The sequence below is a fragment of the Bos indicus genome, chromosome 14 (assembly GCF_029378745.1).
Source record: "Bos indicus isolate NIAB-ARS_2022 breed Sahiwal x Tharparkar chromosome 14, NIAB-ARS_B.indTharparkar_mat_pri_1.0, whole genome shotgun sequence".
In the NCBI taxonomy this organism is placed as follows: domain Eukaryota; kingdom Metazoa; phylum Chordata; class Mammalia; order Artiodactyla; family Bovidae; genus Bos; species Bos indicus.
Window position 1 is genome coordinate 40,522,495 of NC_091773.1, and position 18,667 is coordinate 40,541,161.

The window sequence follows — 18,667 nt, forward strand, 5'->3', positions numbered from 1 at the left end:
GAGGATCTTCCCGACCCAGGGATCAAACCCAGGTCTCCCGCATTTCAGGCAGACGCTTTACCGTCTGAGCCACCAGGGAAGCCTCAGTTACAGGCTTAAGAGGTCAACATTACTAAATGTCCATCTCATAGGTTGGGTAAATTGATTAGAACTCAGGGAAGTTAAATAAACTTGTCCAAACCCCACGGACACTAAGTACTGAAGGCAGGGAGCTGGGAATGAAGGAACAGGTCATGGCTTGTGTTCACCTGGACTGATGTCTTTTAGATACGGTCACTGAAGCCAGTTGGACACACTAAACACACAAGGAGCAAACCTGACTTGAGAACAAGGTGCACGGGAGGGAGAAGAACAATGTTAGTGTAGAAGTTATTTTCCCAAAGGAGGACACTCAGGGCTGAATATTGGGTTCTGAATGCTAAAGTGGAAACATATGATGTAGCTAGATACGACCCAGTAGTCATGAACTTGGAGCCCGGCAGCCATTGGGGAGTGGGAACAGAAGCACCAGCGTTCAACCAAGTCCCCTGGCAGCCCTGGGGCAGCAGGGACTAGGTGGCATCTGGGCCTGTCATTGCAGCTTGGCCAGCAGGCCTGTCTCTGGGGTGAGGTGAAGCTCCCTTAGGTGGCACTCAATGTTCACGTCACCCACTGATGAGAAGCTGCACACCAGCTGCCCTCAGTGTGCTCTTTGCCAAGAATCCTTACAAGCAGGAAAAACAAATGTGGAAAACTATGAAGAAAAAGGATGGAGAGACAGGGTCGGGTGTGATACCCAGCTGGCCCTTCCTTTAGGAATGGCTTTGCAGCCCAGCTGTGGGGGTAGGGTGGGGGGGATGGACCAGGGCAGCAGGCTGCCTCGGGAACAGAGCTGCCAGGCCTGAGGTCGTGCCCTCCTGAGTGGCCACCGCCAGCATCTGACAGGTGGAGGTCAAAAGCCTGACTGCTTTGGCTCCACCTAGGACATCCAGGCCTTCAAAATGCTCCAGAGCTCTCCTCTGGGTTGGACAAGTTTCCTTCAGCTTATTCCTGCTTCTTCACCATTTGCTTTCACAGGCATGGATTCCCTAATGAGTATCTTGTACTTCAAACCCTTTCCCACCACAGAACCCAATCTGTGATAGGTTTCGCCACTGGCTCACAAGATGACTGTCTCGGTACCCTGGAACATGCGGCAGGGTCTGACTATCCAGTGATGGGCAGAAGAGCTATAGGCTCTGACCTCATGGGGTGATATCACTTAGCGGGGGCGGCAGATATTAAATTTAAAAATATATATTTTGTACTAAGTGCCATGAGGGTCTATAGAAAGTATCCGCCCGCATCCATAATACTGACAACTGTTAGCATGCGTGTTGTGTTTTCATGTTAAAATTATGACAATGTGGGCACCTGCTCAGAAACTATCAAAATCACACTGTAAAAAAATTGTTGGTAGAACAAAATCTTGTTGACCTTATTTCATCCTTTCAAATCCGCAATCTAAGATGACCATTCAGTTGCTAACGTACTTGCCAGACTAGGTCACTGGTAAAATTAGGGGCCGGTGTAGACCTCCAGGATAGAGGCAAACGGAGACTGGTCAAGATCACTTCTCCCCCGCCCAGTGGCCACCATGCTCCTAACTAGCCCCTGTGGTCACCTGCTTCCTGTCCTGTATTAGGTTCCTGGGGTGTTTGTGATGGAGCATCATCCAGCTGAGGGACTGGGAACAGTATTTCTCCATCATGGTTTAGGAATGTGCACACAATTTCAGGCTGACCAGACTGTGGGCTCCTGGTGCCAGACTACTAGGCGAGAAGCTCTTTGGCCAGTGGGATCAGGAAGCTGGTAGGATGGAAGTCTTGAGCCTCTGGTGGCTGTCATTAGCTCTGAGAATGAAGCAGACAGAACCCCTTAAAAGCTGGCTTCAGAGAAAAGCTTACAATTACAATCGGGACATTGGGACTGAAGGTTTCAAACAACAGGTCTTACTCTTGTTATTGTATAATTTTCTGGTGTCATTTCTGAAAATAAATGTACAATCAGCCCAGAGTCTCCATAATCTTTTATTTTTAGTCTCACTCTTTCCAGGAAGTGGCAGAATGAAGGCACATTCTTAGTGGTCATTTGTTAAAAAAAAAAAACCACCAAAAACTGTCCATTATTCTTGACGTTAAAAATTAAACACAATGATTAAAAAAAAATAGCATGTTACCATTTATATCACATATTTAGGATCATGTGGTTTCCAGGGCGAGTAGAATGTAGTTGTCCCTGGGAAGGAACAGAAGGCAGTGGCTGAGAAGCACGTGTCCTCATAAAACATATCTAAGTAGTACACTCAGGATGACTCATGCTAAGGATTTAGACATAATACAGTTCTTCTAGGAGGAACAACTTTAGTTTCTAAGGGACACTCACTTCTGCCATCTCAATGCCCGATTTCAAGGGTTGCAGGCTATGGACTTCTGTGCCACACTTAGGACAAGTGAAGGACATGTCAAATAAGAAGCTACTCTTCACGCAGTAGTAACAAAAGACATGCTCGCAGCCAATGGTGTGAGGCATGGTGGGCCACTCCCCACACAGAGAACACTGTCTGCCACTGGTTGCCAGCGTGCTGTCGCTGCCTGGGGCTCCGGTCAGTGGGACACACCATGAAGAGAGCTTGGCTCTCAACTTCTGGACGTTGATTAGTGGGAGGAGAAAAATTAGAAACTCGGCAAAGCCGTGCCAGAGGAGTTCCCTATTCATATACTCAAAGCCCACTTCTCGGACACTTTGGGGCTTGTGAAAGACAGAATGGATGCCCAGGAGACGTTCGGTCAAAGTTGCAAACTTGCCCCTTTGGAGGAAGATCAAGAAATTAATCAACCCGCCTAACTTCAGAAGTCCGACCACGAGATTCACGCACTGCTTGGCTTTCCTGAAGGATGCGATGTGACGGTTCCGAAACAAATCGTAGCATCGTTCTTCTAACCACTTGCCACCAATCGTACAGACAGCGTACCAGAGCTTCTGATTTCTGCTCGGTGGCTGGTAGCTCAGGTTTGGGGAAAGATCATTCTGGTACTGAATATTCAACACTGACTGTCCCACTGTGGCATTTTTAGAGTAGATGGTGAATCTCCACAAGAAAAGCCACAAGAATGCTTTCACCTCTGGTTCAAAGCGGGCTAACAGCCCTGGCTTAAATCCATGAAAGCACTGAGTAAACTGGGACCAAACGAGCTGCTCCAGGGCCTTGTTTAGTTCAAGTGCATCCAACTGGCTGATTCTTAGCACTCTGTTCGTCCGCTCTGCGTTCTCGTCTCCGGAAGCCATGCCTTCTCTGAAGGTCTCTAGGAAGAAGTACAATCAGAAACCATCACTGATGGAGCAGTTTCTCAGAGCTACCTAAAATGCTGTCTCCTGGGCTACAATCCTCATTTTGCCCCCAAACTTAACTCCCTCCCCCCCAACACAAAAAGAAAACATCATCGAACAGTCCCGATCTTGTACTGTCTTCCCAACTTAGAGCTGGAAAACTGTGACACACAGGTGACAACGGACAGAGACAGGAATCCTGTGAAACCCTTGCCTCGCGCTAGCCAAGAGCTGTAGGGAAGGAAACGGGTCAGGACAGAGTCGCCCTTCTTTTTTTATCCGTTCATGACCCTGTCCCCTCCCAGCCTTTTCTCATTCTGGCTGCTCTGAGCTCCTCACTGGATGACGTCTACTGTTCGTCTTCCCTTTTGCCTCCTTCAGTGCCTGTCCCACACTGCGGTACTTTGAAAACACAAGCCTTCCCAAGTGGACCCCCAAGGCTGCCTTCCTCATGCTTCACCCTCTAGTTATAAAGTGCTCCCTTCTCTTGTTCACTACTGGACATCTGTTGTCTTTCCCTTCACCTGGAACAATCTGCTCCCATTCTCTAACTGGAAAACTCACATTGCCTGGAAACCTCATAGACAGAGGAGTCTGGTGGGCCATAGTCCATGGGGTTGCAAAAGAGGCGGAAGTGACTTAGTGACTAAACAACTAAGTTTTTAAGTACTAGCTTAGGGACCACTTCTTCTAATTTAGTTGCCTCTCTAGCTGTTTCTTTAGCTCTCTGTCCTTCCTCTTTCATGATTTTATGTCCCTACTGTATATAAACTACTTTGCAATTGTCGATTTCCTCCACTGGATGATAAACCCTGTAGCAAAGACTGAGTCTTTTTACAGTTGATTCTAAGCAAATAGCCCAGTTCTTGGTTTAGAGAATGCTTCCCACAAATTCAAGATGAGTGGAACAAGAAACAGGATGAAAGTCTGGAGTGGGTGAGTGGTAGAAAATACAAATTCCTACCCAATAACCTTTCAAACGATTTTGAGTTACCACATCTTGACTGCTGATCGCCACATCTTTCAACATATTTTTGTTGCTCACCAGCTTTTCCCCAAGCAATGTGTCAGAAGCCTGTGATAAAATGGGAGAACACAGTCCCAACCCTTGTGGAGATCATAATCAAGTGACTGGGAAGAGGGAGGAAGCAAGAGTGTACTGCTGCTGCTGCTGCTAAGTCACTTCAGTCATGTCTGACTCTGTGCGACCCCATAGACGGCAGCCCACTAGGCTCCTCTGTCCCTGGGATTCTCCAGGCAAGAAGACTGGAGTGGGTTGCCATTTCCTTCTCCAATGCATGAAAGTGAAAAGTGAAAGTAAAGTCGCTAAGTCTTGCCTGACTCTTAGCGACCCCATGGACTGCAGCCTACCAGGCTCCTCCTCCATCCATGGGATTTTCCAGGCAAGAGGACTGGAGTGGGTTGCCATTGCCTTCTCCGAGTGTACTGCAGAAAATAATAAATAGGCAATTACAAGATGTGAAAGGTGATGTGCAAGGGGAACGTAAGAACATCGTGCTTACAACTAGAAGGTCCAAGAAGGCTTCACGGAAGAGGCAAGATCTTCTGAAGGTAGCCACCTGAAGGGTCGGCAGTGTCAGGAGGGTAAATATAGGTAAGAAAACCACTCCTACAGAGGGAACAGCGGGTGCTGAGGATGGGAGGAGCCAGGACAAAAGATCAGGTAAGACTGATGGTAAAAGCTGACTTTGAGGAGGCTACATTTTATCAAGAAGGTAATGGGGAGACACCACATAACTGTAAGGAAAGAACTGATCAACTCTGCATTTTAAACAGCGTGTTCTAGCCACATGGAGAATGGATTAGAGGCTGAAAGACTGGAGGCAGAGAGACCAATTAAGATGATTGTTAACATGATTTAGTGAGAAACTAATGATGGTCTAAATTAGAAGGGTATCAGTGGGGATGGAGAAAAATAGGTACCTTTGAAAGCTTTGAGGTGGAAGGATGGACACGACTCAGTGAGAAGTAAGCCAAGAATAACTGACTTGAGTAATGGTGTGGATGGTAGTCCAATTCTCTGAAATAGGAAACATATGCAGAGATATAGGTTTGAAGGGAAAGATAATAAATCTGGGCAGTTTTAGAGAGCTGAGGCTCCTATGAGACAGCTAAGTGGAAAAGCTCAGTAGGAAGTTCTGAGGATATATGGGAGAGATATTTGGGGAGGAGATTTTGTGTGAGCCCCTCCGATGGGACTGATCTATTTTAAATCTACTTGATCTATTTAAATGCTAAGATCAGGAAGACAGTCGTCTAAAGATAGGTCGGTCCTGCCCATTCACAGCACATCCAACTTTCTTTGTACAATATAATCTTATTCCCCTGGTTTCCTTCTCCAGTCACTGTAGCGTTTCATGGGTCATGATCACTGCCATCACCAACCTTTGACCTTTCAAAGCTTTCTCTGCTGGGGTCTGTGTATCACGGTCCTGTTGTCTCTCTGTGCTTGTAGTCTAGTGGCCTTCACACCTGAGCATTAATCACCATCACATGCAGGACTTGTTAGACTGTGCCCCTCAGTTCGAGTTTCTGATGTCCTCTGGAATGGGCACCAATAATTTGCATTTCTAGCAAGTTCCCTGGTGATGTTGCGAATGACTGGGCTAGTCCATTTCCAGGCAAAACTCACGACTTTGTGGGCACACCTGTCACCCACCCAGCTCAATGCTGCATGCCAGTCCTCCTGCCTTTTCTGCTTGGTTTTCGTCCACAGATCTGCAGAGGCTCTTACAGATCTCACCCTGATTCAGTTTTCTCTTTCTGCTACTATGTAGTCCCTGTGAGACTGAGACCACTCACAGATTTCACAAAGTCTATGAGCATCAACGTATCCTAGCTCTGCAGGTGCTCAGGATGCAAATGAAGACGCCAACCTGGGTCTGCACAAAGGAAGCAGGCCAATCGATGGACAAGTCAGGCAGCAGCAGAATTACATGGTATTGTAAGATTCTTAAAGACACTGCATAAAATTTCAGAACTATCTCAACAGAGAAAGACTTTCAATCTTTATGTAAAAAAATCATTAGTGATTATTTTTCACATTTTATGCAATTTAAAATCTTCTTTAAGTGTCATTTATGTAATTAAATAAAGGTCCATATAGTCAAAGCTATGTCTTTGCTGCTGCTGCTGCTGCTAAGTCACTTCAGTCGTGTCCGACTCTGTGCGACCCCATAGACGGCAGCCCACCAGGCTCCCCCGTCCCTGGGATTCTCCAGGCAAGAACACTGGAGTGGGTTGCCATTTCCTTCTCCAATGCAGGAAAGTGAAAAGTCAAAGTGAAGTCACTTAGTCGTGTCCGACTCTTCAGGACTCCATAGACTGCAGCCTACCAGGCTCCTCTGTCCATGGGATTTTCATGTTTTTACCAATAGTCATATACAGATGTGAGAGCTGGATCATAATAAAGGCTGAGCACCAAAGAACTGACACTTTTTGAACTGTGGTGCTGGAGAAGACTCCTGAGAGTCCCCGGAACAGCAAGGAGATCAAACCAGTTAATTCTAAAGGAAATCAACCCAGAATATTCATCAGAAGGACTGATGCTGAAGCTGAAGCTCCAGTACTTTGGCCACCTGATGCAAAGAGCCAACTCACTGAAAGAGACCCTGATGTATTTAAGAAACATAATTAAGAAAAAAAGAAGAAAAAAACACAACTAAAACAGTATTTAAAAAAACCTCACAGGCAAATCAAAATCTGTAAAATTATTTGTTCAGATTTACCAAATCATCTCTTACTTCACTGACCCCAGGATAAAGTACAGACTTCTTAGATTCTAGCCCAATTCTGTGTCCTTCTTTTTAACCATATAACCAGTTATTCACTGAAGAGTTTATTTTACTTCTAAAAGACTTTTTTGTTGTGGACAATTTTTTAAAGTCTTTATTGAGGTCGTTACATTATTGCTTCTGTTTTATGTTCTGGTTGTTTTTTTTTTTTTTTTTTTGGCTGAGAGGCCTGTGGGATCTTAGCTTCGTGACCAGGGATGGAACTGCACTCCCTGGGCTGGATGACGGCAAAGGTTTAACCACTAGACGACCAGGAAAAACCAAAGAAATTTTAACTGACTCTCTTTTGGTCCTGCCTCTATGCCTTTTCTCACGTACTTGGAACACTTACCTTCTCTACCATCTCCTCCTGCCACCCTCAAGTACACTGCAATCCTATTTCAACATTCAGCTTCACAATTCTCTCCCCAATTCCCACTGTCACTATTTTTAACTATCACAGCAACTGTCTGTGCCATGTGCTTGAGTCCTCACTCTAGTTGTCTGAATACACCTTTCCCTAACTTAACCATAAACTAGTCAAGGGAAACTACCTCATAGCTGCTTCTCAAGGTACCTGCCATCCACAGAGACTGATACCTAACTCACTTTTCCTCATGCAAAATTCTATAATCATTCAGGATAGGTGAAATTATGGTATATACAATTCCTCTACTGTGAGTCTGGACAACTCGTCATGTTTCCCAGGTTTTGTATCCTGTGGTCAACAAGACAAAGGAAGTTCTCTTATTTGTCAAAGTACTCTTGAAAAGCTCAGGCTGTACTGGACATCAACTTCAACACTTCAGCCTTCTCCCGTCACCCCATCCCTGCCCCCAGTACTGAACCGGATGGATTGGTAATTTTTTTCAGTTGCGTGCTCAGTTTCTGAGTAGTGTTCAACTCTTTGTGAGCCCACAGATTCCCATCAGGCTCTTCTGTGGAATTTTCCAGGCAAGAATACTAGAGTGGGCTGCCATTTCCTTCTTCGTTTCAGTTGCGTAGCAGATGAAATTTATGGCATGTGTTAAGGGCGCCAGTTGTGCCAACTTATGTATCTTCAGATGTTAGAGTCACAATCAGTTCTTGGTAATCTTTACAGAACTTACTGCAAAGATGCACCAGCTGTAGTAGTTGCTCAGTAAAGGTCTGTTGAACTCATATGTGGTGGAGTGAGTAGTTTGGTAGTGAATCAATGTTCAGATTGAACACTGCTGCTAAACTGGAGTCTGAGGGCAGCTCTCTCTTCTCAGGTTCCTTACTTGTATACAGGAAGAAACTGGTCAGAGAGACTGGCTTCTGACAGGAGTCACTAATCTCAAATCCCTCATTTCTGGAGGAATCATACTTAAGTACAGTTAGTAAAGACAGGAATTTTTAATGGCTGCCAGGAAGGAAGACTTAACACACTCTCTAACCAATCCAATATTTAACAATCCTTATCATCAGAAAATTCTCTTATACCTTCTGTTACAGTTTAACTTTTTTTTTTTCTTTCCTCTTTTTCACCCCAGGCCTGGCTTCGGTGAAGATTAAGAACAGTTGGGCCCGATCTCTCTACAGAAGACTCTTTACTAGAGCAAAAGACTATTATTAAACTGTTCTTCCAGGAGAATAATTTCTTTTTTTTTGTTTTGTTTTAGGTTTCAGTATCCAACATGTTAGTCATTTCTGTGACTTCTTTTCATTGTAAACACACAACAGGCATTGTCTATTACCCATCACAGTGTGTTAAAGTAGGAGCATAGCCTTCCTACTGCTCTGTCATCCTGTTCAGGCGACTGGGACAGAGTAGAAAGACTAGGTTTAAAATCAGATAGACTCGGGCTCCAGCTCCAGCTTGGTCTCTTGGCTGCTAAGTCATCTCAAAAAAATCATTAGCAGTAGATTCTTCTAAGAGTTGGAAATGAATGGCTACCTGGCTACCTCAAGATGTTGCTGAGATTAAAGCAGACAATGTTGTGTAAGTGGTTTGGAAACAGGCAGGCAGTACATTATTGCTACTTTGGCTAGGGATGAGCTTTAGAAGAAAAAGACTCGGCTGATTTTGCCAAATCTCATTTCAAAAGACTGAAATCTTCATTATTACTCATCTAATGCCTCAAGCTGGGCTGGAAGAAGCACAAGCTGGAATCAAGATTGCCGGGAGAAATATCAGTAACCTCAGATATGCAGATGACACCGCCCTTATGGCAGAAAGTGAAGAAGAACTAAAAAGCCTCTTGATGAAAGTGAAAGTGGAGAGTGAAAAAGTTGGCTTAAAGCTCAACATTCAGAAAACGAAGATCATCGCATCCGGTCCCATCACTTCATGGGAAATAGATGGGGAAACAGTGTCAGACTTTATTTTTCTGGGCTCCAAAATCACTGCAGATGGTGATTGCAGCCATGAAATTAAAAGACGCTTACTCCTTGGAAGGAAAGTTATGACCAACCTAGACAACATATTAAAAAGCAGAGACATTACTTTGCCAACAAAGGTCCGTTTAGTCAAGGCTATGGTTTTTCCAGTAGTCATGTATGGATGTGAGAGTTGGACTGTGAAGAAAGCTTCGAGCCGAAGAATTGATGCTTTTGAACTGTGGTGTTGGAGAAGACTCTTGAGAGTCCCTTGGACTGCAAGGAGATCCAACCAGTCCATTCTAGAGGAGATCAGTCCTGGGTGTTCTTTGGAAGCAATGATGCTAAAGCTGAAACTCCAGTACTTTGGCCACCTCATGCGAAGAGCTGACTCATTGGAAAAGACTCTGATGCTGGGAGGGATTGGGGGCAGGAGGAGAAGGGGAAGACAGAGGATGAGATGGCTGGATGGCATCATCGACTCAATGGACGTGAGTTTGGGTGAACTCCGGGAGCTGGTGATGGACAGGGAGGCCTGGCGTGCTGCAATTCATGGGGTCACAGAGTCGGACACGACTGAGCGACTGAACTGAACTGAATGCCTCAACCAACCTGTGGTAAAAGGATTCCCACCCCCGTCCCTCCAGGAAATACTGCTACACCATTAAAATATAAATTCTGGCAGTTACACAGTGAACATTATGTCACTGTGAGGTGGGCATGTGTGGGGGTCAGATGGGAAGGGGCAGAAATGTGGTCCAGTGGAACTCATGCATCATATCAGAGGAGATGCTGGGGTGGGCATCCTGAGAGCATGGGGGGATCCCAGAGTGACCTGCTCTCTCGGCTGTCTCACCTCCATCCACATGGCTCTGCCTGTTTATCCGGAAGCAAAGAAACCTCTCCAGAATGCACACTGAGAGCATCTAACTCGAGTGTGCTTCACCAAACAGGGCCTGGTACAGGCAGTCTGAGAAAAGCATCCAACCTTGGTTTACCATCAACATGCTCCGTTCAGTTCCTCCTCCTCTCCCCTCCTCTTTCTAGCAGGTACAGTTATTCTAGGATATTGGCTTTAGAGAAGGGCACTGCTCAGGAGTAGAAGAAACTGATGAGATCGAGTAACTACAAGTTTAATTCATCTGATTATGGAACTTCTTCCCTCCACTGCTGGACAATAATATTTGGCTGAAGTAGGTGTAGGACACAGAAAAAAATGCCATAAGTGCCTTTAGATCACATAAAGTTATTCTCAATCTAATGGAAGAAGATTGGTTTTCAGTGAATTCTAAATCTGACAGAATGCTACTCAATTTAATATTTACTGAGTGCCCACAAAATGCCTGGCATTCTCTTACATTTCAGGGGTTCAATCCAAATAGTTAACTCTTAGTTAACTTCCTTTTAGTAAGGCATTTCTAAAGAAATAGGACTTTACAATAATCAAGACTAGCCACTGATCTGTGAAGAAAAGAATGGATCTCAAAATACGAAAACACTATGAAGGATCACAAAACTCCCTGGGGCAGAAAAGAGAAAACTTGGATTTAATACCATACAAAGTGCAGAAATATGCAAGCACTGACCCCAGCCATGGTCCACCTGGGAAACACGGGGAGATGGGTTTCAACGGGAGCTGCATCCTTATGAATCCCCACTAACATGGTTGCACTTGTTCGGAAGTAAAGAAAGAAGTTGTCTGCTATGACCAGAGCAGAATGGCTTGGCAGGAGAGACTGGCTGAAGAGTTGCTGCCGCTGCTTTAACCCCCTGCAAAAAAGACTCCGTTTTAAGGAAATTGGTTTTGTAGCCATGAGTAATCACTGAACAGAAGGGACTTAACAGGACATAAATTTTAAAAGATTAACCTGATTGCAGAGTTTAAGAAAAGGAAAACTGCAATTCTGAAGGACCAGTTCCAGCAGTTGGCCCCCAACCTTTCTGGCACAAAGGACCAGTTATACAGAAGAGCTTTTCCACGGATGGGAGTGGGGATGGTTCAGGGGGCAATGCAAGTGATGGGGAAGGATGAGGAGCAGCGGCAGATGCAGCCTCACTGTTCACCCCTCCGCTCACCTCCTGCTGTGTGGCTGGGTTCCTAACAGGCCGCAGACTGGTACCAGTTGGTGGCCCAGGGGTTGGGGACTCCTGAGTCACACGACTCCTGTGACCATTCAAGGACCTTAACTGAGGTGTTGATTAATAACGTTCTGAACAAGTCTTAGTAAGTTGACCTGCTTCACTGACAACTATGAAAATTAGAAAGATTACAGTATCCTCATGTTTTTGAATCAAAAATCTCCAACTCTTCTGGAAACCAGTGCTTTCCTGACTCTGCTACACTTATTGCTATCCAAGGCCTACTACTGGTCAGTCTACTTCTACTTTCAAAAATTTAAATATTAAAAATTGTATTATTATTGGTTCTTGTAGGTTGGTATTTAGTTTCACAAAAGCAGCTCAAACGTAAATGGTTTAAAAAAATACAAACTAATTTTTTTTTTAAAAGTTGGGATTGTTTTGAATTGAAACAAATACCATCAGATTTAATTCAAATTGATTTTTCCAGAAACACAAAATCTGGTGATGCTTTTTCCTGCTCTGCAATGACATCTCCTTCTTTTAATGCAAAATCCTATCAATCTCTCCCTCTCCATCCCCCGTTTCCCTGACTATACTAAGATTCTGAAAAGCTAACCCAGGGAAAACATTTATGGCCATGCAAAAAGACTTATAAAAACAATTAAAAGTAAAATTGGCACTAAATAACTTCACGTTCAGTGAAGGATACTACTATGTTAAGGACATGTGAAGAAGATGCTTAAGGCAAAATCAAGACCAGATAAAAAGTATAGCATCTACGAGGGTTACTGTGATTAACTTGTCACATAAATATGTTTAAGACAAAATGATTGAGCACTATAAAACTATTAAAAAGGTCTCCTGCTGACATTTTATCACTAGACATGTCACACTGCTTTTCTTTCACAGGGAAAAAACAACTGAAAATTCGTTTACTGAGAGCAGCGATATATAACCTTATCCCTTAAATAACTCATGCTTTCCTTTTAAGCTTTTCATTCCCCAAATAAAACTTTGTCATCTATATTGCATTCCAAAACGAAGGACTTTTTATCTCAGTACAGTGGGAAGAATTTCTCAGGACGTCTTCCAGCGCTTTTATTGAGTATTGTACAAATTATGAATGAATATATTTTATTTAAAAACATGTTATTGACAGAAATCTATCAATAATAATGTGGGTATTGTCAAGGGCCTGTCAATATTAATGTAATTATGATTAAGGGCATAACATGGATTTTTAGCTATAATACCAAGTAACATCTCCGGCATTACTGCTATCAATAAACACATTATTATTGACCTGTTTCAAGATGCTCAGTACTAGATGTATTACCATTAGGCATGTTTGTCAATGCATACTGCTGACAAAAATTCTACATTTAAATTTACAGTCTTTGCAAACTTTGTCAGCAGAAACATGTGATTCCCAAGCAATCGCTAACGTTTCAAATCCATCCACACACTCTCTGCCAGGCTATTCTTTTCCAGACCCACAATCATCGACTGATTGTCAGTACAACAATGTTGCTGCCACACGGTCTTAAGGGTTCTGGTGATATAAATGGATGAGACCATTTCTGCCTTTTAGTTGTGCCTTTTTTTTAATCTTAAGTGGCCTTTCACATTAGGAGGTTATACGAATAAAGTTCTACAACCTGAGATCTTAAGCTTTGAACCTCTACCCTACTATTTTATTTCCTTTGTGTAGTCAGATGGATTTACTGTCCATTGTATTGGAATCAATACTAATAAATGGGACATGCATCAAAGAGAGATTTTAACAGGACGTTGATTCCCAGAACGCACTGCAAAGATGAGCAAAAGAGGAAAAAACCTATGGCGGGGACCCATTAGACCCTTGTGACCTCTGGCACTGTGAACAGGCCTAGAAATCAACAACTGTAAGTTCAAATCCCACTTCTGCCATAGCCTTGCTAAGTGACATGTCACTGCTGTTTCGTTCATCTCGTTCATCAAATATAAACGAAGTCCTGATAGCTTATAGGTATCTGATGATATAAACCCCAACTGTGCTCATTTGGCGGAGAAGGCAATGGCACCCGACTCTGGTACTCTTTCCTGGAAAATCCCATGGGCGGAGGAGCCTGGTAGGCTGCAGTCCATAGGGTCGCTACAAGTCGGACACGACTGAGCGACTTCACTTTCACTTTTCACTTTCATGCATTGGAGAAGGAAATGGCAACCCACTCCAGTGTTCTTGCCTGGAGAATCCCAGGGACGGCGGAGCCTGTTGGGCTGCCATCTATGGGGTCGCACAGAGTCAAACACGACTGAAGAGACTTAGCAGCAGCAGCAGCAGTGGGTATGTAACAGAATGTCTCTACAATGTATCTTAAGGATACACTTCCAAATAGCACATATTTTTCAAACACATGAACAAACAGTAAGTTATTCTTTTTATTTGGAGAGAATTGGGAATTCAACTCAAAGACTAAAATCTCCACCACTATAATCAGTCTTACACAATTGAGCACCTTACCTATTTCACTTACGATATATTTACTCAGGTATCTAGAAGTAACACAAACTTTATTTTTTTAAACCTGGGGACGGAATCTCCCGTTACTTTGGCCTTTCTTCACAAATACATTTTAAGCATGGCACTCATCCTCTCAGAAAACTGATACTTCTGAGTCTTTGAGGGAGAAAGCACACTGTGGAAACAAAGAGCAAATGTCTGAGTGAACACAGGGCAGGAGACTTAAGCTGGTTCCGATTAGTTCTATATTCTGGTTCACCAACAGGCTGTGTGACTCTAGGCAAGTCATTTGACTACACTATACTCTTCAGCAGTTAAAAAAAAGTCTTATAAAAAGTCTACCTCTCTAGAATCATCATGGGAATTATTTTAGAAAACCCTGGAAGAGAAGATAAAAAGTAAAAGTACAGTCATTTCCAACTGTAGTAAGGGTTAATGTCAAACATGAGTAAGGAAAAGGCTAAAGAAAGTAGAGACATCAGAACAGTAGCACCCATGAGACAGACTCAATCCTCACAGAAAAAATACAGCGAAGCCTGACGGAAGACAAACCCAAACGATTTGGGAGTTTACAACTGTAGTAAACCTATACTACTTACCTCCTGGATATGGAGTGCTAATAAGCGACCACTACAGCTAAGTACCCTTTGCAAAAAAATCAAATATTAAATTATTTAATCCTTACAATGTTATGAAAGAGGTTCTTCTGGTATTTTGTTTTAAAGCAAGGAAATTGAAGCACAGGGAGATGACTTGCGTGAAATAACACAAGGAGGAATGGTGGGGCCATGCTCTACACCAGCCTCCTCTATGGACAGGTGACGGCAGACCTCAAAGATGAACATAAACCCCTTAGGATGTCACTGCAGGACATGCAGATGGGGCTCTTTAAGAGACTAAGTACGAAGTGATGAAGAGCACCAGTATGAACATCAGCAAAAACTGCAATCCAAGGATGAACAAACAAAAGACATGGGAAACTTAAGAGAGCGACTAGACCTTCAAGTACTCTATAAATTTGGAGAAAGGTTTTAGGATCTAACTGCCTAAGAAGACAATTCTAAATGACTTCAAGATTATTGGAACACAGGTTTAATTGCACATTTTATGGAACACGAGAGAATATGAAAACAGCCACAAGGGAACAGAGGTATCAGCAACGGAAGAGGAGAAAGTACCACGGGATACATACTCTGAAGAAGGCACTAGATGTTTTCTTTACAGTTTCATGACACAGTCAATGTTATGTCCACTTTAAGAAGTCAAAAATTAAGAGGGGTCTGATAACGTGCTGAAGGTCAAGCTGGCGATTTAGTAAATGCTAGAAAAATGGTGGAACATACAAAAGGAAGTCAGTATAGATATTTGCTAAGCTTGGATCAAATTCAACATCCCAGAACTCAAAACAAAATTTTTTCTCTCAAGATAATTCTGAAGACCAGACTGCCAGTCAAGCTCTCAGGACTGTAGATGGGAGAAGAAATTCAAGGAAGCTGGTAAAGTTTCCCACGTTGCCTGGAATTCACCTTACCTACTTTCCCTGCCTTTCCATGTGGTCAGAGAACCATTTGAAGAAACTGAATGTCAAAAATTAACCAAAGGAATATGGGGGTGAGAAAAGGAGGTGCAAACAAATATTATGAACACACGTAATATGGGAAGTAAAGGCAATGCTAACTCACATGACCCTGGAAAGGAACAGGTGTGCATAATCAAAATGGAATTACTCTAGAGCTCTTTTTTTTTTTAAGGTTTTAATAGTTAAAAAGAAAAGATAATTTGGATGAAATTTTATCTCATGTTATTGACAAACAGGTAAAAAAGAAGAGCTCTGCAAAAAAAAAAAAAAAGGAAAATAGATAAAAAGCAATCTAGAAAAGGGCATTTTGATTCCAGAGATGAGAAAAGATGTGAGAAATTTAGAGTACACAATGGGAAGGCCTCTTGGGTGGCTCAAGTGGTAGAGAATCCACCTGCCAATGCAGGAGATGATCCCTGGGTTGAGAAGATCCCCTGGAGGAGGAAATAACAACCCACTCCAGTATTCTTGCCTGGAGAATCCCACAGAGGAGCCTGAAGGACCACAGCCCATGGGGTTGCAGGGAGTTGAGCACGACTTAGCAACTGAACACACACACACAGGGAAGGACAGAGGGTGCTAAACACCCTCTTCCCTGCTCCCACGTGCAGAAATTAGTGCCAGGATGACAGATGTGGGGCAAGTAGGACAGTCAGGGCTTTTCTCCTGAGGTTTCTTCCACATTCCAAAGGAACTGAAGAGGACCATGGAACGTGTGAAAATGCTGTCATTTCACAGCAAAGAGAAAAGAGAACGTCCAATGTGCTTCTAGGTTGTTCAACTCAGATAATAAAGTGAAGAAAGAGGCCAGTGACTCAGAGCAGAACTTCTGTCCATGAATAAAGACTGCTTTGTCTTGTGCTACAAGAACCAGAGCACGGTGGCGTGCAAAAGGCAAAGAAACTAAAAATTTACTTTATGCTTTAGGGAAAACGTGAGGCTAGGACTTGGAACTTTACTAGTAAAATGATGTTAGGTAAAACTGCTAACATCTTTAAGGTTCAACTGCCAAAAATGGAAAATATCTGCCCTCCCTATTGCAAAGACTGCTATGAGCTTCAAAAATAAGCAAAAATTAAAAAGTAGGGGGAAAAGAGAAAAAGACTAACTGTGATCAAAAACAAAGTATTAAACTTAAAATCTGTATACAACCACAAAGGTTTGTGACTTTTGGTAATGAATTAACTGTGCACATATGCATTTTATTGTTTACAAACCTGTAACAAATGAATGCAAGTTGAATACAAATGAACAATTAATTTACAAAACAAAATTATAAGGCTAGTAGGAAATATATTAAGTAGTCTAAGATACAAATTTAATTTTCTTAACAGGACTACTGTTTTTCAAGCAGAACAAAAAAGAATAAGTTGTTTTTGTAAAATACTGCTGAGGGTCAGCTTGCTTTGTCTCTCCTCTGCATGACTCCAGGGCACTTCTACAAGAATTCTTCCACAGAACAGTTTTAAAACCACAGACTGAGTGCTCCTCCTAATTTCTAAAAATGAGGAGAATAAGGCCAAGAGGCAGAGCTGGTCAGGAGCAGAAACTCAACTCTCTTGATTCAGTCTAGCATGTTCTTTGCTGTGTCCTCTTCTGTTTTTTCCCCCATTTCTAAGAAAAATAAAATAAGAGGTTCTTTTTCACTTGTATTGTCAATAAAGAATTCCTAACTCCACTCTTTCTTTTCTTCCAAATCTCCTTCTGACTCAAGACTATTCAACTTTAATGTTTCTGGATACAAGAAATGGATAATATGGGCAAGATGAGGGAGAAGATACAGTGACAAGAAAGAGTCGGTCATCCTGAAATATTCTGCCAAGGCTTAACTAAAGGTAACTCATTAGGGGAAGGCGTTCAGACTGTAAACTGGTGTGGATGGAACCTCAGCCTACCTATAATTTCTACTGTTCAGATATAGTGTTCCAGGGACATCACAGAATAACAATACCATTAGATGTGAACAGTCTACAACTTAGTCTCATTCTGTGAACAGCCCTTTCACTAAATGTAGTATTTTCGAAAAATGGGACCTAAAGATAATAAGTAAACAGTGAGTTTTAAGGCCTCACAAGAAAAATGACTTTTATATTCTATTTGTCAGGTATCAATGTTAAATGTAACTCACTCATTGTAAGTTATTTTCTAAGAAAATTCTCAGTAGTTTTTTCTCCCCAAGAAAATTAAAATTGCTTTTAAGTTTATAGGCTTTTAAAAATATTGGAAACTTAAGCCTACTCAACTTTTTGGTACCAAACAGCGCTATACACGAACCATCAGATATTAAGAAAAGTTTGGACCCTCAGTAATTCTTAAGCCGTTCGAAAGGGTTAAATCTCACCACCACCAAGTGACAGTAAACGATTTCCAAGTATGTTCTAGAAAATTACTTCCCAGAACGCAAAGGAAGCTCAAATCTAGCTGTCCTTTTTTTTTCTAAGAATGCCATCCTAAGACTATTTTTAGGCGTTTAGGTTTGCTCCACTGCCTTTCCCAAAATCAGACTCTGCCTCTTCCAGGAAGACAGGAAGCCAATTAAACAGGGAAACAAGCAAAGGGCGACAATTACAAGGTCGTGAAACTCCACGCCCTCCCAGTTGTAAGCAAGACCGCAGGTCCACACTCCGACTCTCTCGGGCGACACTGACCTTAGGAGTCTGCAAAACGCCCCGCTCCGAGTAACTGTTTCTGAAACATCTCTGGGAAGCTTGGCTTTTCCAAGCCGAACCTGCGGTCCACAAGCTTCCGGAACTCGTGGGTTTGCGGAGTGACGCAGAACCCGGAAGTGCCTGGGAAAAAAAAAAAGTGGAACTAAACCAACGAGAACCACGCTTTAACGCTCAGCGAAACGCCGAACTCCGACGAGCCGAAGGGCCGAAGAGCCGACGAGCCGAAGGGCCGAAGAGGACACCCGCGCGCTGATTGGTCTGCTGGCCGTGGGGGAAATCCGCATCTGATTGGCAGGAAAGGCGCGAACCCGGCAGCCCGGGTCCTGGGGCCGCGCGTGGGGAGGCCACCGGG

The 18,667-nt window shown here is 43.1% G+C and overlaps 1 protein-coding gene across 4 annotated transcripts; it reads right to left on the reverse strand.

Annotated features, from left to right (window-relative positions):
• Window positions 1-2,029: 2,029 nt before the first annotated feature.
• On the reverse strand, window positions 2,030-18,450 carry PEX2 (peroxisomal biogenesis factor 2). Of its 4 annotated transcripts, XM_019973980.2 has the most exons (3): window positions 18,295-18,436; window positions 5,293-5,389; window positions 2,030-3,323 (listed from the first exon to the last, which is right to left on the reverse strand). In XM_019973980.2, exon 3 carries the CDS (start codon window positions 3,304-3,306, stop codon window positions 2,389-2,391), a length of 918 nt encoding a protein of 305 aa, XP_019829539.1. In that variant the 5' UTR covers window positions 3,307-3,323; window positions 5,293-5,389; window positions 18,295-18,436; the 3' UTR covers window positions 2,030-2,388. The 4 variants fall into 4 exon arrangements, with proteins under 4 accessions (XP_019829539.1, XP_019829537.1, XP_019829538.1 ...); XM_019973978.2 differs by lacking the exon at window positions 5,293-5,389 and having other exon boundaries at window positions 2,030-3,321; window positions 18,295-18,450; XM_019973979.2 differs by lacking the exons at window positions 5,293-5,389; window positions 18,295-18,436 and adding an exon at window positions 11,069-13,730.
• Between the last annotated feature and the right edge of the window lie 217 nt (window positions 18,451-18,667).